The following is a 19,914-nucleotide window of genomic DNA, read 5'->3' on the forward strand; positions in this document are numbered from 1 at the left end:
AGACTGGGTTGAATGTGGAACTCGCTCTCACACCGAATGGGGTGAATGCGGAACTCGCTCCCACACAGAATGGGGTGAATGTGGACCTCGCTCCTACACAGAATGGGGTGAATGTAGGACTCGCTCTCACACAGAATGGGGTGAATGTGGGTCGTGCTCCCACACAGAATGGGGTGAATATGGAACTCACTCCTACACAGAATGTGGTGAATGTGGGACTCGCTCTCACACAGAATGGGGTGAATGCGGAACTCGCTCCTACACACAATGGGGTGAATGTGGGACTCGCTCCCACACAGAATGGGGTGAATGTGGAACTCGCTCCCACACAGAATGGGGAGAATGTGGGACTCACTCTCACACAGAATGGGGTGAATGTGGGACTCGCTCCCACACAGAATGGGGTGAATGTGGAACTCGCTCTCACACAGAATGGGGAGAATGTGGAACTCGCTCCCGCACAGAATGGGGAGTATGTGGGGCTCGCTCCCACACAGAATGGGGTGAATGTGGGACTCCCTCCCACACAGAATGGGGAGAATGTGGGACTCGCTACCACACAGAATGGGGAGAATGTGGGACTCACTCCCACAAAGAATGGGGTAAATCTGAAACTCGCTCCCACACAGAATGGGGTGAATGCGGAACTCGCTCCAACACAGAATGGGGTGAATGTGGGACTCGCTCCCACACAGAATGGGGTGAATGCGGAACTCGCTCCTACACAGAATGGGGTGAATGTGGAACTCGCTCCCACACAGAATGGGGTGAATGTGGGACTCGTTCTCGCATAGAATGGGTTGAATGTGGAACTCGCTCCTACACAGACTGGGTTGAATGTGGAACTCGCTCCCACACCGAATGGGGTGAATGCGGAACTCGCTCCTACACAGAATGGGGTGAATGTGGGACTCGCTCTCACATAGAATGGGGTGAATGTGGAACCCGCTCCCACACAGAATGGGGTGAATGCGGAACTCGCTCCCACACAGATTGTGTTGAATGTGGGACTCGCTCCTACACAGAATGGGGTGAATGTGGAACTCGATCCCACACAGAATGGGGTGAATGCGGAACTCGATCCCACACAGAATGGGGTGAATGTGGGACTCGCTCTCACATAGAATGGGGTGAATGCGGAACTCGATCACACACAGAATGGGGTGAATACGGGACGCACTCCCACACAGAATGGGGTGAAGGTGGAACCCGCTCCCACACAGAATGGGGAGAATGTGGAACTCGCTCCCACACAGAATGGGGAGAATGTGGGACTCGCTCCCACACAGAATGGGGAGAATGTGGGACTAGCTCCCACACAGAATGGGGAGAATCTGGGACTCGCTCCCACACAGAATGGGGAGAATCTGAAACTCGCTCCCACACAGAATGGGGTGAATGCGGAACTCGCTCCAACACAGAATGGGGTGAATGTGGGACTCGCTCTCACATAGAATGGGGTGAATGTGGAACTCGCTCAAACACAGAATGGGGAGAATGTGGGACTCACTCCCACAAAGAATGGGGTGAATGCGGAACTCGCTCCCACACAGAATGGGGTGAATGTGGAACTCGCTCACACACAGAATGGGGTGAATGTGGGACTCGCTCCCAGACAGAATGGGTGAATGTGGGACTCGTTCCCACACAGAATGGGGTGAATGTGGAAATCGCTCCCACACAGAATGGGGAGAATGTGGGACTTGCTCCCACACTGAATGGGGTTAATATGGAACTCGCTCCGACACAGAATGGGGTGAATGTGGGATACGCTCTCACACAGAATGGTGTGAATGTGGGACTCCCTCTCACACAGAATGCTGTGAATGCGGAACTCGCTCCTACACACAATGGGGTGAATGTGGGACTCGCTCCCACACAGAATGGGGTGAATGTGGAACTCGCTCGCACACAGAATGGGGAGAATGTGGGACTCACTCTCACACAGAATGGGGTGAATGTGGGACTCGCTCCCACACAGAATGGGGTGAATGTGGAACTCGCTCCAACACAGAATGGGGTGAATGTGGGACGCGCTCTCACACAGAATGGGGTGAATGTGGGACTCGCTCCCACACAGAATGGGGTGAATCTGAAACTCGCTCCCACACAGAATGGGGTGAATGCAGAACTCGCTCCAACACAGAATGGGGTGAATGTGGGACTCGCTCCCACACAGAATGGGGTGAATGCGGAACTCGCTCCTACACAGAATGGGGTGAATGTGGAACTCGCTCCCACACAGAATGGGGTGAATGTGGGACTCGTTCTCGCATAGAATGGGTTGAATGTGGAACTCGCTCCTACACAGACTGGGTTGAATGTGGAACTCGCTCCCACACCGAATGGGGTGAATGCGGAACTCGCTCCTACACAGAATGGGGTGAATGTGGGACTCGCTCTCACATAGAATGGGGTGAATGTGGAACCCGCTCCCACACAGAATGGGGTGAATGCGGAACTCGCTCCCACACAGATTGGGTTGAATGTGGGACTCGCTCCTACACAGAATGGGGTGAATGTGGAACTCGCTGCCACACAGAATGGGGTGAATGCGGAACTCGATCCCACACAGAATGGGGTGAATGTGGGACTCGCTCTCACATAGAATGGGGTGAATGCGGAACTCGATCACACACAGAATGGGGTGAATACGGGACGCACTCCCACACAGAATGGGGTGAAGGTGGAACCCGCTCCCACACAGAATGGGGAGAATGTGGAACTCGCTCCCACACAGAATGGGGAGAATGTGGGACTCGCTCCCACACAGAATGGGGAGAATGTGGGACTCATTCCCACATAGAATGGGGTGAATCTGAAACTCGCTCCCACACAGAATGGGGTGAATGCGGAACTCGCTCCAACACAGAATGGGGTGAATGTGGGACTCGCTCTCACATAGAATGGGGTGAATGTGGAACTCGCTCAAACACAGAATGGGGAGAATGTGGGACTCACTCCCACAAAGAATGGGGTGATTGCGGAACTCGCTCCCACACAGAATGGGGTGAATGTGGAACTCGCTCACACACAGAATGGGATGAATGTGGGACTCGCTCCCAGACAGAATGGGGTGAATGTGGGACACGCTCTCACACAGAATGGTGTGAATGTGGGACTCGCTCTCACACAGAATGCTGTGAATGCGGAACTCGCTCCTACACACAATGGGGTGAATGTGGGACTCGCTCCCACACAGAATGGGGTGAATGTGGAACTCGCTCCCACACAGAATGGGGAGAATGTGGGACTCACTCTCACACAGAATGGGGTGAATTTGGGACTCGCTCCCACACAGAATGGGGTGAATGTGGAACTCGCTCCAACACAGAATGGGGAGAATGTGGCACTTGCTCCCACACAGAATGGGGAGAATGTGGGACTCGCTCCCACACAGAATGGGGTGAATGTGGGAATCCCTCCCACACAGAATGGGGAGAATGTGGGACTCGCTACCACACAGAATGGGGTGAATGTGGAACTCGCTCCAACACAGAATGGGGAGAATGTGGCACTCGCTCCCACACAGAATGGGGAGAATGTGGGACTCGCTCCCACACAGAATGGGGTGAATGTGGGACTCCCTCCCACACAGAATGGGGAGAATGTGGGACTCGCTACCACACAGAATGGGGAGAATGTGGGGCTCGATTCTACAGGGAATGGAGAGAATGAGGAACTCGCTCCCACAATGAGTGGGGAGAATGTGGGACTTGCTCCCACAGGGAGAATGTGGGACTTGCTCCCATGGGAAGTGGGGAGTGATTTGTTATGTTGTAGGTATAACATAAGCGGCTTCCTTGTGGTGCACTTGACAAAGGAAGGTTCAGACGTGGCGATAACTTCAACACGTTTATTAAACTATTTACACTTCTATTACTCGGGTGCGACACTACTGCTAATCCTACTATAGCTACCCAGGCTGACTAACCAGTTTCTGCGATCCACGTGGTGGGTGTAATATTGAATCTACCCTGTGTCTGTACTCACTGACTGTCCCCACTGGAAAGAGGCAGATCATGTGTGTGGTGTCCTTTATATATGGGTTGGTGGTTGTGTCACCTCCCTGTGTAACGTGAATGCCCATTGGTCATATCCTATCTAACTGATCTATTGGTTGAGTGTGTGTGTGTGATGTTTCTGGTGCTCCCTCTAGTGTCTATCTAGCCTACATGCATTTACATTGATGCACATCACCACAGGGAGAATGTGGGACTCACTCCCACAGGGAATGGGAAGAATGTGGGACTTGCTCCCACGGGGAGTGGGGAGAATGTGAGACTCACTTCCACAGGGAGTTGTTGAGGTGAATTGTGTGGATGTATTTATGGGGGAAGCTGGATAAACACATGAGGGAGAGAGGAATAGAAGGATATGGTGATGGGGGGAAGATCAAGAGGGGGGCACGGGTGGACGTTTGGGTGGAACAGGAACAACAGCATGGAACAGAGGGGCCAAATGGCCTAATTCTCTTTGCTGCAGACTTGATGTAGCTGGATTTTGACAATGGTGAAATGTTGGTTTCCTGCCAAACTTTTTTGTGATGTCATGGGCGTCATTCTCCGGCCCCCCAGCGGTGAATCCCGCCCCCGCCGGTTGCCGAAGTCTCCGAAGGGAGAAAAGTCGGCGGGGCGTTAATGGTGCCGCTGACGTTGGAGAATGGCACGGGTCTGCGCAAAGCATTTTGGGCCTGTCGATATTCTCCCTTCCGGATGGGCCGAAGTCCCCCCGACGTGATGACCGTTCACGTCGACGTAAATTAAACCTCCTTTTCATCGGTGTGAACCTGTGCTCCAGGATCACGCCGACCAGCGTGGAGGTGAGTGACGGCCTGGGGGGTTGGCCGCTGGGCAGGCGATGGCGTGGCCGCAGTCTGAATGTGTGGGGAGAGGTGTGTCTCGGGTTGTGTGTGTGTGTGTGTGTGCGGCGGGAGGGGGGGGGGGGTTAGAGTGGGCTGGGCTCCGGGGGAGTGCCGGGAGGGGGGTCTGTGTCGGGGAGGGGGATGGGGGGGGGGTCCGTGCCGGGGAGGAGGATGGGGGGCGGGTCCGTGCTGGGGAGGAGGTTGAGGTCCGTGCCGGGGAGGACGATGGGGGGGGACCGTGCCGGGGAGGAGGTTGGGGCCCGTGCCGGGGAGGAGGATGGGGGGGGGGTCCGTGCCGGGGAGGAGGTTGGGATCCGTGCCGGGGAGGGGGATGGGGGGTCCGTGCCGGGGAGAGGGATGGGGGGGCCGTGCCGGGGAGGGGGACTGGGGGGTCCGTGCCGGGGAGGAGGATGGGGGGGGGTCCGTGCCGGGGAGGAGGTTGGGGTCCGTGCCGGGGTGGGGGATGGGGGGTCCGTGCCGGGGAGGAGGTTGGGGTCCGTGCCGGGGAGGAGGATGGGGGGGGGGATCCGTGCCGGGGAGGAGGTTGGAGTCCGTGCCGGGGAGGGGGATGGGGGGTCCGTGCCGGGGAGGGGGATGGGGGGGGCGTGCCGGGGAGGAGGATGGGGGGTGGGCCGTGCTGGGGAGGAGGTTGGGGTCCATGCCGGGGAGGGGGATGGGGGGGTCCGTGCCGGGGAGGAGGCTGGGGTCCGTGCCGGGGAGGAGGATGGGGGGGGGGGGGTCCGTGCCGGGGAGGAGGTTGGGGTCCGTGCCGGGGAGGGGGATGGGGGGGTCCGTGCCGGGGAGGAGGTTGGGGTCCGTGCCGGGGAGGGGGATGGGGGGTCCGTGCCGGGGAGGGGGACGGGGGGGTCCGTGCCGGGGAGGAGGTTGGGGGGGGGTCCGTGCCGGGGAGGAGGTTGGGGTCCGTGCCGGGGTGGGGGATGGGGGGGTCCGTGCCGGGGAGGAGGTTGGGGTCCGTGCCGGGGAGGGGGATGGGGGGGTCCGTGCCGGGGAGGAGGTTGGGGTCCGTGCCGGGGAGGGGGATGGGGGGTCCGTGCCGGGGAGGGGGACGGGGGGGTCCGTGCCGGGGAGGAGGTTGGGGGGGGGTCCGTGCCGGGGAGGAGGTTGGGGTCCGTGCCGGGGTGGGGGATGGGGGGGTCCGTGCCGGAGAGGAGGATGGGGGGGTGGTCCGTGCCGGGGAGGAGGTTGTGGTCCGTGCCGGGGAGGAGGATGGGGGTGGGGGTCCGTGCCGGGGAGGAGTTTGGAGTGCGTGCCGGGGAGGGGGATGGGGGTGGTCCGTGCCGGGGAGGAGGATGGGGGGGGCCGTGCCGGGGAGGAGGATGGGGGGTGGGCCGTGCTGGGGAGGAGGTTGGGGTCCGTGCCGGGGAGGGGGATGGGGGGGTCCGTGCCGGGGAGGAGGCTGGGGTCCGTGCCGGGGAGGAGGATTGGGGGGGGGGTCCGTGCTGGGGAGGAGGTTGGGGTCCGTGCCGGGGAGGGGGATGGGGGGTCCGTGCCGGGGAGGAGGTTGGGGTCCGTGCCGGGGAGGGGGATGGGGGGTCCGTGCCGGGGAGGGGGACGGGGGGGTCCGTGCCGGGGAGGAGGTTGGGGGGGGGGGGTCCGTGCCGGGGAGGAGGTTGGGGTCCGTGCCGGGGTGGGGGATGGGGGGGTCCGTGCCGGGGAGGAGGATGGGGGGGTGGTCCGTGCCGGGGAGGAGGTTGTGGTCCGTGCCGGGGAGGAGGATGGGGGGGGGGTCCGTGCCGGGGAGGAGTTTGGAGTCCGTGCCGGGGAGGGGGATGGGGGGGGTCCGTGCCGGGGAGGAGGATGGGGGGGGGAGTCCGTGCCGGGGAGGAGGATGGGGGGGGTCCGTGCCGGGGAGGAGGTTGGGGTCCGTGCCGGGGAGGGGGATGGGGGGGGGTCCGTGCCGGGGAGGGGAGGGAGCGAGAGCAAGTGAGTTGGTCCACCTGGCCAGGTGCCAGCCTCCAACAGTTGGACCCATGCGGTCCATGCCACCTGGCTGCGGGGAAGGAGGGGATATGGGCAATGATGATATGTCGTCGTTGCCCCCCCCCCCCCCCCCCCGCAACCAGGACGTCATGTTTTCCGATCATCCAGCGATGTTGGCCGCCGTGGCGGCAGCCGCTAATGTCTATGTTGCCCTGGATGAGGAGGAGGAAGTGGAGCGTGCCAGAGAGGCGGCGCAGGCTGCCGCAGAGGGGCAGGTGGCAGCCGCCCAGGCTGGAGGGACACGTGACCGACAGGACGAGGAGGGGGATGAGGACGTCGCGGCCCCACGGCAACGGAGGCCTCCGAAGGGAGAAAAGTCGGCGGGGCGTTAATGGCGCCGCTGACGTCGGAGAATGGCACGGGTCTGCGCAAAGCATTTTGGGCCTGTCGATATTCTCCCTTTCGGATGGGCCGAAGTCCCGTCGATTTGATGACCGTTCACGTCGACGTAAATCAAACCTCCTTTTCATCGGCGTGAACCTGTGCTCCAGGTTCACGCCGACCAGCGTGGAGGTGAGTGACGGCCTGGGGGGTTGGCCGCTGGGCAGGCGATGGCGTGGCCGCAGTGTGGGGGAGAGGTGTGTCTCGGGTTGTGTGTGTGTGAGTGTGTGCGGCGGGAGGGGGGGGGGTTAGAGTGGGCTGGGCTCCGGGGGAGTGCCGGGAAGGGGGTCCGTGCCGGGGAGGGGGATGGGGGGGGGGTCCGTGCCGGGGAGGAGGGTGGGGGGGAGTCCGTGCCGGGGAGGAGGTTGGGGTCCGTGCCGGGGAGGAGGATGGGGGGGGGTCCGTGCCGGGGAGGAGGTTGGGGCCCGTGCCGGGGAGGAGGATGGGGGGGGGGGGTCCATGCCGGGGAGGAGGTTGGGGTCCGTGCCGGGGAGGGGGATGGGGGGTCCGTGCCGGGGAGGGGGATGGGGGGGGGCCGTGCCGGGGAGGAGGATTGGGGGGGGTCCGTGCCGGGGAGGAGGATGGGGGGGGCCGTGCCGGGGAGGAGGTTGGGGTCCGTGCCGGGGAGGGGGATGGGGGGGTCCGTGCCGGGGAGGAGGTTGGGGTCCGTGCCGGGGAGGAGGATGGGGGGGGGGTTCCGTGCCGGGGAGGAGGTTGGGGTCCGTGCCGGGGAGGGGGATGGGGGGTCCGTGCCGGGGAGGAGGATGGGGAGTGGGGGGGTCCGTGTCGGGGAGGAGGTTGGGGTCCGTGCCGGGGAGGGGGATGGGGGGTCCGTGCCGGGGAGGGGGACGGGGGGGTCCGTGCCGGGGAGGAGGATGGGGGGGGGGGGTTACGTGCCGGGGAGGAGGTTGGGGTCCGTGCCGGGGAGGGGGATGGGGGGGGGTCCGTGCCGGGGAGGAGGATGGGGGGGGGCGGTCCGTGCCGGGGAGGAGGTTGGGGTCCGTGCCGGGGAGGAGGATGGGGGGGGGGGGTCTGTGCCGGGGAGGAGTTTGGACTCCGTGCCGGGGAGGGGGATGGGGGGGTCCGTGCCGGGGAGGAGGATGGGGCGGGGGGCGGTCCGTGCCGGGGAGGAGGTTTGGGTCCGTGCCGGGGAGGAGGATGGGGGGGGGTCCGTGCCGGGGAGGAGGTTGGGTCCGTGCCGGGGAGGGGGATGGGGGGGTCCGTGCCGCGGAGGGGAGGGTGCGAGGGCAAGTGAGTTGGTCCACCTGGCCAGGTGCCAGCCTCCAACAGTTGGACCCATGCGGTCCATGCCACCTGGTTGCGGGGAAGGAGGGGATATGGGCAATGATGACATGTCGTCGTTCCCCCCCCACCAGGCCGTCATGTTTTCCGATCACCCAGCGATGTTGGCCGCTGTGGCGGCAGCCACTAATGTCTATGTTGCCCTGGATGAGGAGGAGGAGGAGCGTGCCAGAGAGGCGGCGCAGGCTGCCGCAGGGGGCAGGCAGCAGCCGCCCAGGCTGGAGGGACACCTGACCGACAGGACGAGGAGGGGGAGGATGACGTCGCGGCCCCACGGCAACGGAGGCACCCGAGGGTGCCCCGTGTGTACCGGCCCCGGCAGTCATACCAGGACCTCACGGACCGTGAATGCAGGAGGAGACTCCTGATGAGGCGGGAAACCGTGGCACACATCTGCCACCTGCTGGCACACCTGTCAGCGCGTGGCACTGGCGGGGGACACCCTCTCCCCGTGTCCGTCAAGGTTACGGTGGCCCTGAACTTTTATGCAACGGGGTCATTCCAGGCACCGAGTGGGGACCTGTCCGGCATATCGCAGACATCCGTGCATCAGTGCATCCGGGCAGTGACAGATGCCCTGTATGCCACGGCGCACCGCTACATCCGCTTCCCTGTGGACCGGGCCAGCCAAGGTGCCCGGGCCATGGGCTTCTCTGCCGTGGCCGGGTTCCCCATGGTCCAGGGCGCGATCGATGGGATGCACGTCGCCGTGCGGCCACCTGCAGATAACAGGGCCGTGGTCACCAATAGGAAGGGGACCTATTCGATGAACGTACAGGTGGTCTGCGACCACCGCATGATGATCCTGCAAGTCTGCGCCCGTTACCCAGGCAGTGTACACGACTCATACGTGTTGTCGCGGTCATCCATCCCCAGCATGTACGAGGGACGCCATCCCCGGCTGAGGGGCTGGTTGCTGGGCGACAGGGGCTACCCATTGCGATCGTGGCTGATGACGCCTATACGGAGGCCACGCAATGAGGCGGAGAACCGCTACAATGATGCCCATGTAGCGACAAGGGGAGTGATAGAGAGGTGCTTTGGTGTGCTGAAGATGCGTTTCAGGTGCCTGGACCTCTCTGGGGGTGCCCTCCAGTATCGGTCAGATAGGGTCGGCCGCATCATTGTGGTGTGCTGCGTCCTGCACAGTATAGCCCAGCAGAGGGGCGATGTGCCGCAGGCAGAAGAGGGCGGAGTGGAGGAGCAGCAGGAAGAGGCGCTGTCCTCCCTAGATGAGGGGGATGGGGGCAATGGTCAGGGCAGACGGGGTAGACACAGGCGGGTGGCTGTCCACCGTTACCGGCTGGCCCAGCGGGCACGGGACAGACTGATAGCCGCCCGCTTCACTGACTAGATGGGCGTGGGAATCGGGTAGTATGGCCACAGACCGCACACCATGGCAACAGCCGACCACGCACACCCCCCACCCATCCACCCACCTAGCACCCTCACCCCCCTCCCCAACCCCACCCACCCCACCCGCATGCACACCACCCCCCCCCCATTGCCGATCCACCTGCGGCACAACGGGCCAGGCTCACACAGTTGCGGGTGGACGCGTGTCTATTGCAGGCCATGGAGGATGATGACAACCCGCCCTGCGGTGAGCTCCTGGCTCCACATCGTTGGACTATGTCTGACCCATGGCCACAGTACCACCATCCACCCGGACCATCCCTGCATGCGGCTGTGACACTGCAGCGCACGGTCCCGTCCTCTGCCCGGGGGGATGTTGATGGCGGCCCAGGAGGAAGGGGGCAGACTCACCTGGGGCTGAGGTAAGACCACCCCTCACACACACACTTGCGCTCAACGTACATGACACCCCCGCACGCTTTGGACAGAGCACAAAGGCAGCTTCTGTAGGTGTAACATTGACTTTAATAACCAAAGGAGTTCATGCACATGCCCTAGCCCCTAAAACTCATCTGTGCCCTGCACCCGTGCCAACTTACTCAGTGTCTAATTGTTTGGCCTTACGGGCCCTTTGACTACGTCTACGTGGTTCCCCAGACGGTACAGCAGAACTGGAGGTGGACTCCTGTGATTCCTGCCCTCTGACACTGGATCCCTTTGGCGGCCGTTTCCTGGGGCGTCCTGGCCTAGATGGGTCAGGCTGCGGCCCGGGCGACTGGGATGGCGAGCTGCCAGCCTGTCCTGCCCGTTGCCCACCCGATGCACCTGGGACGGAAGGGGGGGAGTCCGAGGTGTCGCGGTGTTCCGGGACCTCCCCTACAGGGGGAGCCGGGACGGACCACACCACCTCCTGGGTCGGAGAATCACCGGGGGCTGGTGTGAATCCCGCCCCCGCCGGTTGCCCAATTCTCCGGCACCGGATATTCGACGGGGGCGGGAATCGCGCCTCGCCGGTTGGCGGGCCCCCCCCCCCCCCGGCGATTCTCCGGATGGGCCGAAGTCCCGCTGCTAGAATGCGTGTCCCGCCGGTGTGGATTGAACCACCTCTCTTACCGGCGGGACAAGGCGGCGCGGGCGGGCTCCGGGGTCCTGGGGGGGGTGCGGGGCAATCTGGCCCCCGGGGGTGCCCCCACGGTGGCCTGGCCCATGATCGGGGCCCATCGATCCGCGGGCGAGCCTGTGCTGTGGGGGCACTCTTTTCCTTCCGCCTTCGCCATGGTCTCCACCATGGCGGAGGCGCAAGAGACCCCCTCCACTGCGCATGCGCGGGGATGCCGTGAGCGGCCGCTGATGTTCCCGTGCATGCGGCGCCCGGCAAAGTCAGTTTTGCGCCAGCTGGCGGGGCACCAAAGGCCTTTCCCGCCAGATGGCGGGGCGGAAATCAGTCCGTCGCAGGCCTAGCCCCTCAAGGTTAGGGCTCGGCCGCTCAAGATCCGGAGGATTCCGCACCTTTGGGGCGGCGCGATTCCGGACTGATTTGCGCCGTTTTTGGCGCCGGTCGGCGGACATCGCGCCGATTGCGGAGAATTCCGCCCAAGGTTTTTGCTGCAGATTTCAATGTGGTTAAACCGCACAGGCTGTTTGAGAGGATCTTTGTCATCAAACAATCACTCCTTACTGACACAGAGAATAACAGAAACCAGAACCCCTGTCTGCCCTCTTGGGAGGATGTGAATCATTCCACCGTCACTATATTGAAGGAGAACGGGAGGCGTTCTCCCCGTGGTGCTGGGCCCAATATTTACCCATCGTCCAACATTGCTGAAAGAAACACTGATGATCTGGAATCATTATCACATTGCTGCTTGTGGGATCTTGTTGTGTGTGTGCTGGCTGCTGTGTTCCTTGCTTCACAACAAGGACCATACTTCAGAGGAAAAAAATAATTAATTGCCTGTGAAACACTTTGCAGCTTCCTATAGTCCCTAAATTGCCTTTGCTTTTTATCTTTCATTTTCACCATCTGCCTCTTTCTCTTTTACTCTCACTCTTGGTCACTATCTCTCACTCCCTTTTTGTCCCTCTCTCTGCCTCTATCACTTGATTTCTCTCTGTCTCTCTCCCTTTCTTTCTGTGCCCCTCCCATGCTCCTATCTTTCTGCCTCTCACACTCTCACACTCACCCACTTTCTCTCTCTCTCCTCTCTCTCTAACTCTCCATCTCTCTCTTCTGTCTGCTTTGCGCACTCTGTTTATCTATCTCTCGCTCTCTCTTTTTCTCCCTCTCTCTTTCTCTCTCACACTCTGCCTCTCCCGCTCTTTACTCTCTTTCTGTCTCTCTATATTTCTGTCTAAATCTCTTCCTCTATCTGTCTCGGTCTCTCTGTCGCTCTCTCTCTCTTTCTGTCAGTCCCTCTTTGCCCATCTCTCTTTCTGTCTCACTCTCGGTCTATTTCTGTCTGTCTCTGTCTCTCTCTGTCTCACTTTCTCACTCATTCATTCTGCCTCTCTCTCTTTCTGTCTCTCTCTGTCTCCACTCTATCTATTGCTTTCCAATCAAAGTCTGGAAGGGAGAACATTGAATTGCAGAACCGAAGGAGGTCGTTCGGCCCATCGGGTCTGTGCCGGTCCTCAGTGAGAGCCGTTCCATTTGCCCCACACCCTTCCTTCTCCCCACAGCCTTGTAAACTTTTATACTCTGGCTGAATTTCCGATCCAGTTTCGAAAGCCTCGATCGACTCTGCCTCCTCCAGGAGGATTTCCTTGCCACAAGCAGCCTCGGCGAGCGCTAGAATAGAATAATGGAAGGTTCCGGATCACTTACCGATGAGAAAGAGGAGTAGCAGGAATATCGTCAGGGAGTTGCTGAAGTGGATGATCTGTGGGAAAGGGGGGAAATTAAGTTGAGAGTTCAGTGGTTGAGATAGTTATCCCTGCCTGAAGACACAGTGAATAACCCACATCAGCCTCCAAGGAGAAAACCAACTCAATAACGCAAACTAAATCAGAAACTGATATAAATCTCCATCCAGACTCCTCGAGCCACCCTCCCTCTCTACTGCTCTCCAAATCCCCTTAACCCAGCCTCAACCGCCTTCCCTCCAACCCCGGTTGCTCACTGACTGTCCCCCAGTCCATCAATGTCTTCATATTAAAATAATTCTACTTGTTCCAAATTCATCCTCGTGCTCCCTCCCTATCTCTGTAACCTCCTCCAAACTCTACAACCCTCCCTATCTCTGTAACCTCCTCCAACCTCTACAACCCTCCCTATCTCTGTAACCTCCTCCAACCTCTACAACCCTCCCTATCTCTGTAACCTCCTCCAACCTCTACAACCCTCCCTATCTCTGTAACCTCCTCCAACTCTACAACCCTCCCTATCTCTGTAACCTCCTCCAACCTCTACAACCCTCCCTATCTCTGTAACCTCCTCCAACTCTACAACCCTCCCTATCTCTGTAACCTCCTCCAACCTCTACAACCCTCCCTATCTCTGTAACCTCCTCCAACCTCTACAACCCTCCCTATCTCTGTAACCTCCTCCAACCTCTACAACCCTCCCTATCTCTGTAACCTCCTCCAACCTCTACAACCCTCCCTATCTCTGTAACCTCCTCCAACCTCTACAACCCTCCCTATCTCTGTAACCTCCTCCAACCTCTACAACCCTCCCTATCTCTGTAACCTCCTCCAACCTCTACAACCCTCCCTATCTCTGTAACCTCCTCCAACTCTACACCCCTCCCTATCTCAGTAACCTCCTCCAGCCCCTTCAACCCTCCCTCTTTCTCTTCATCCTCTCTGTCTCCATCCATCCTCCCCCTCTCAACCGCTCTCTCTCCATCCTCTCTCCAACCCTGTATCTGCCTCTCTCGCCTGTGATGTCCTTTGTGTTGCTTATTTGAGATGGTTGGCATAGTGTTCCACAAAGACCACAGTATAGCTTTTACTTAAACAAAGCTATGATTTTATTTACAGTACTAAACTTAGTCCTTATTAGAATGCAGAATTGATTAATAACATCTAACTACACTCACCTACTGCTAATCTCATTCACTAGTCTAACTTTAACTTAACCTTCTCACACTAACTGCTCTGATGACCTACACTAGCTGTCTCCTGCTTACTCCACCCCCAAGGTCTAGCATCACTGCTTTATATAGTACTCTCTGCAGCTCCCTCTAGTGGCTATCCATGGTACTAAATCAATCCTTGTAATGCTGATAGTCATGATAATACCACGGGCTGGATTCTCCGGTCGGCGACACCGAAATCGCGTTCAGCGAACGGCCTGAGAATCACATTTCCTGACCAAATTAGGGACCTGTCGCTTTTGCGATGCTCTGCCCCTTCCAAAGCGGCATACTCTAGGAGTACGCCACGCCACGTATCGGCGGCCTCTGGCCATTGCCTGAGGCCCCCCCCCCCGATGCTCTGACCCGACCGACCGAGTGCCCGACGGCACGGGACGCGTGTGGTCTCGTCCTTCGGGAACTCAGCGTGGCGACTGCGGACTCAGTCCAGCGCCGCCACAGTCAGGGGAGGGCCGATCTGCGGGCGGGGGGGGGAATTATTCAGGGCTGGGTGCACTGTGGTAGGGTGGTCCGGGTGAGTGAGCCGACCGAAAGGGGGGGGCACTATTTCGCGGGCCGGGTCTGCGAGTGGCCTCCTCCGTAAAGCACGGCGTGGCCGCTGCAGTCTGCCGCCATGCACATGCGTGGCCACGGACCCGGCAATTCTTCGAGGCGTATCGGCAGCTGGAGCAGGTGCTCTACGCTGCCGCCCTGCCAGCCCCAGCAAAACGGGGAATCAGTGACCATTTTGCGCCGGTTTTCCTGGTGTTAAACACCACTGTTCCCACGCCGACGTGGGGACATAATCTCCGAATCGGAGAATCCAGCCCCACATCTCCCTCCATCCTCTCTGCCTCTCTCTGCATCTCTCACTCTCTCTCTCTCCATCCTCTATCTCACAGCCTCTCTCTCTCTCCTTCTCTGCATCTCTCTCTCTCTCTGTACTTTCTCTTTCTCTGTCTCTGTCTCTCTCTCTGTCCCCATCGTCTCTGCCTTTCTTTGCCTCTTTCTCTCTCTCTCCATTCTCTCTCTCTTTCCACCCACTCTTCTCTGCCTCTCTCTCTCCATTCACTCTCTACCTCTGTCTCTACCTCTCTCTCCATCCTCAGTCTCTCTCCTCCTCCTTTAAGACACTCCTTAAAAACTGGGGAAAATGTAAAAACGTCAATAAAAATTTTTTTTTAAATGACCTCGTTCACCAAGCTTTTGATCCACTGCCCCGAATATCTCCTTGTTTAGCTCGAGATGTGATTCTTCTCCGATTTATGCTCCTTGGAATGCTTTCTCATTAAATGTGCTATGTAAATGCAGGTTGTCAACTATTTACATAAATTCTGGCAGCAACATTTCTGTGTTTTCTGTGTCCTATTACACGTTCTTTTATTCAATCAATCACTCCTGCTTCCAACTCACCAGGGTCTCCACACATTATTTATACTGCACTGCTAAGTCTCTATTGCCTCTCACTAGGATCACCGTACACTATTTATACTGCACTGTTATGTCTCCCTTGCCTCTCACCAGGATTTCCGCACACTATTTACACTTCACTGTTAAGTCTACTGTCCTTCTTATTAAAATGCATCACTGAGTCCTTTCCCTCACTTTTTTTCTAGTGCCAAAAGTCTCCAAAAACCTCTCTCCAGCATCTTCCAGTTCTGTCTGAAGCTCACCTGGCCTGTGAATCTTGCTCCTATAAGGCTCAGGATGTAGACTATGTACTGCAGGCACCTCAAAACCCTGGAGGAGCACCACCAAGCCCTCTGATGCAAGATCCTGCAAATCAATTGGGCAGGAAAGGCGCACCAGCTCAGGCCTACATCTCTAGCATCGATGCATTGAGCACGCTCTGTCAGCTACGCTGTTTGGGCCACACACCTGACACAAGGATCCTGATAGAGCACTCCACTTGGAGCTTTGAGACGGCAAGCGAGCCCCGGGAGATCAGCGGGAATGTGGGAATGTCTCGGGGATGCCCTCAAAGGCTCCTCAGAGAAAGGGCAACATCCCCAGCGGCACCTAGGAAGCCCCCCACCCCCTCAATTAAGGGGCAATTTAGTGTGGCCAATCTACCTATCCTGCACATCTGTGGGTTATGGGTGTGAAACCAACACAAACACGTAGAGGAAAGAGAAAATGCTGGAAAATCTCAGCAGGTCTGGCAGCATCTGTAGTGAGAGAAAGGAGCTAACGTTTCGAGTCCGATGACTCTCTGTCAAAGCTAACAGACAGAGAAAGTGGGAAATATTTATACTGTGGAGTGAGAATGAAAGATGAGTCACAATGATGTAGGTATCTATCCCTACAGATTTGGAACCTTCTCGGGTTACAAACTCAACCTGGGCAAGAGCGAGGCATTCCCAGTGGGAGAGGGGCAGAGCTGGAGGGGCTCCCTTTCAAAATAACCCAAAATAGATTCCGATACCTGGGGATCCAAGTAGCCAGAGACTGGATACAGATCCCCAAGTGAACGTGACCAGCCTGGTGGAGGAAGTCAAAAAGGACCTACAGAGGTGGTGCTCACTCCCACTCTCCCTGGCAGGGAGAGTGCAGACGATCAAAATGAACATACTGCCAAGGTTCCTCTTCCTGTTTAGATCCATCGCGATCTTTATCCCCTAGGTCTCCTTCAAAACGTGGACAGCTCAATCATGGCATTTGTGTGGGCAGGGTAAGAATCCAAGAGTCCCCAAACCAATATTGCAAAGGAGGAAAATTAAGGGTGGCCTGGCATTAACAAACCTGAAATACTTCAACTGGGCAGCGACAGCGGAAAGGGTGAGGGGATGGGTACTCGAACCCAACTCGGAATGGGTGTGAGTGGAGGAGGCTCCAGCAAGGGAACGACCCTCCGAGCCCTAGTTACGGCAGCACTCCCATCCACCTCGGCGAAATACACATCCAGCCCAGTGGTAGCGGCCACACTTGAAAACAAGGAACCAATTGAGGCAACACTTTGGACTGACCAAAATGTCCCACATGGTGCCCATCTGCTGAAACCACAGGTTTCCACCAGCCATGCTAGATACCACTTTTACAAAATGGAGCCAGGACGGGGGGACGCTGACAGTTAGAGACTTCTGCATAGGAAAAGGACTAGCGACGCTGAACGAACTGACGGATGAATGGGAACTGCCGACAGGACAGGAAATGACACACCTACAAATAAAACACTTCCTTTGCAAAGAGACAGTGGGATGCCCCAGATCCCGGAGACCACACTATTTGAGGACCTGATGAACACGGACAGTAAGGAAGGGAGACTCTGTGGGAAAATATATGGACAGCTACTGGACAGAGCCCGAGCACCATTAGACGAGACCAGATGGAAATGGGGGGACGAACTGGGAACAGAAGTGGGTTGGGGACTCTGGAGCGAAGCACTGAGCAGGGCCAACTCCACCTCCTCCTGCGCAAGGCTCAGCCTCATGCAGTTCAAAGTGGTGCACAGAGTGCACCTGACCAGAACCCAAATGAGCAGGTGGAGGTGGAGGATAAATGTGAACGGTGCCAGAAAGGCCCGGCCAACCACACCCACATGTTTTGGGCTTGTCCCAAACTTGCTGAGTTCTGGACACCCTTCTCCGAGGCAATGGCCAAGGTTGTGGGGGTGAGGGTGGAGCCATGTCCAAATGTGGCAATCTCCAGGGTATCGGAGCAGCCAGAGCTACACATGGGGAAGAAGGCTGATGCCCTACCTTTCGCTTCCTAATCGTATGTCGGAGAATCCTGCTGGCTGGCAATCAGCAGCACCACCCACAGCTGCAGACTGGCTGGCAGATCTATCAGAATTTCTCCACTTGGAGAAGATCAAATATGCCATCCAAGGGTCGAAGGAAGGCTTCCTTACAGCATGGACAATTTGTCAGCCTGTTCCAAAACCTGTTCGAGGCCAACAGCAACGAGCAGAGAGGAAAACTGAAAAGTAAAAGAGGAACATCAGGAGCACGCAACCTAGGGGAGGGGGGGAGGGGGGGGGGAGGAAGATAAGAGGGAGCCTGAGAGAGACCAAAGGAACAACACAAAGAGAGAGGGAGGGGGTAGAACCTCCCCCCCCCCACATCCACAAGATGGACGCGGCCAAAATTGGGAGGGTAAAAAGGGGGGGAATGGGGGGAACCAAGGTGGAGGGGCAAGATCCCCCCGATCAAGCAGGGAGAGCATTGGGGGGGGGCTATGGTGGGGGTGGGGGGTTGCTTTTGTACTGTGCAGTGAACAAACACAAACTGTAATGTATATAAAACTGAAAATGGCAATAAAAATATTTCAAAAAAATTTTTTTCCCGTCCAGTATTTGTCCCCCTTTTGAAAGTGCCTGTTAAATTACCTTTCTCCGCCCCTTCAGGCAGCACCTTCCAGATAACAACAACTCGCTGTGTGAAATAAAAATTCTCCTCATCTCCCTCTGGTTCTTTTCCCGATTCTCCTCAATCTGTGTCCCCTCTGGTTACCGAGCCTCCTCCCGCTGGGAAACACTTTCTCCTTATCGACTCTATCCAAATCCCCCTCACGATTGTGAATGTCTCGATTTGATCTCCCCCTTAACCTTCTCTGCTCCCGCGGAGGACAATCCCAGCTTCTCCCAGTCTCTCCACATGAACTGAAGTCCTCTCAGCTCCAGGAACATTCCGGTAAATCTATATTTTGAACGTGATTTGAATGCCTCAATTAAATTTCCCCCTGAGCCTCCTCTGCTCCGAGAAAGTCCGCCCATGGATTTTGAATAAGTAAGTTCCTCCTACCTGGGCATGTGGATGGGCAGTGGTGGAATGTTCTAGAAGAGGGCGCCGCTGCCCTGAATCTGTGCTGCCCATCCTCGGAATGCTGCCTGCAGTATGCTGCGAGCTAGTGAACGGATTGGTGACAGGACGTGCGGTCAGCAGGAAGTCACCAGACGTTTCGAACTGTAACTATTTTCAAATGTGGTTTTGCATCTCTCTGCCTCTGACGCCAATCTGCAGTGGACACGATATCAAGAAAGTGAAAATAACAAACAAGCTGTCAAGTGAACTGAACCACAAAATCAGAAGTTGTGGATGGAACTTACATGCAAAGTCACATCAAGTTAAATTTCGTACAATCACACAGGGCAGCGGCGAGACCGACACTGGCGCATTGTGTACAGTTTGTCATAATATGCACTCAGGCACATCATGAGGTAAAGACAGGCAATGACAGACACCTAGATTAGCCAATCAGTACACAGGACAGAACACAACCAATCACCAGACAAAAGACTTGAGTGGGGCTTCCTACTATAAAACACACGAGGCATCAGCACTCCGCCTCTCTCCACTGGTGACAACTGTAGTGACAGTCAGGGTGTATATATCAGTTAACACCTTCTACACGTGGCTCAGAGCTAGTCTGGTCTAGTTAGTTAGAGTTAGTACACTTAGAGTAGTAGAGTGTCAATCCACAGCAAGCTGTGTGCACTGTTACAGAAGTTCAATAAATCGTATTGATCCAACGTCTTAGTTTGGTGTCTGCTTTACAGTCCAACTGCATCCAGTTGCAGTCCGTGTTACCCCAGGGTGAATAACACAACACCGTTCTGGTCTCCTTACCTGAAAACTTTCTACCTTCTACAGAGGGTGTGTGACGAGGGTTCACCGGACCGATTCCTTGGATGGTGAGGTGGGGCACTGACTGATGACAAGGGATGGAGGTAAATGATTCGATATTCTCCGGAGTTTAGACAAATGAGGGGTCAACACGTCGCCAAGTCTCAAATTCCCAGAGGGTTTGCCAGGCTCAGTGCTGAGAAGGTGTTTCCCACCCCCACTTAGAACCCCCCTCCCCATCCCCAGCTGGAGAGTCTGGAACTAGGGGGAGACAGGAGGTCACAATCCCAGGATGAGGATGTCGTCCATATGGGCTGAGCTGAGAGGAAATGACCTCACTCGGATGGTGGCGAGTTTTTGGAATTCTCCG

General features: G+C 57.6%; 1 protein-coding gene across 1 annotated transcript in view; it reads right to left on the minus strand.

The window, feature by feature from the left end:
• Positions 1 to 18,928, minus strand: part of LOC140386500 (immunoglobulin lambda-1 light chain-like) — a 40,134-nt gene extending 21,206 nt beyond the window's left edge. Inside the window, exons 1-2 of the mRNA XM_072468890.1 lie at positions 18,723 to 18,928; positions 12,729 to 12,783 (exon numbers count right to left, since the gene is read on the minus strand). Coding sequence (XP_072324991.1) covers positions 12,729 to 12,783; positions 18,723 to 18,794 — 127 coding nt within the window. The 5' untranslated portion in view covers positions 18,795 to 18,928. The remainder of the gene's footprint in view (positions 1 to 12,728; positions 12,784 to 18,722) is intronic.
• Positions 18,929 to 19,914: the final 986 nt, after the last annotated feature.

This window comes from Scyliorhinus torazame, chromosome 12 (assembly GCF_047496885.1).
Source record: "Scyliorhinus torazame isolate Kashiwa2021f chromosome 12, sScyTor2.1, whole genome shotgun sequence".
Lineage (NCBI taxonomy): Eukaryota > Metazoa > Chordata > Chondrichthyes > Carcharhiniformes > Scyliorhinidae > Scyliorhinus > Scyliorhinus torazame.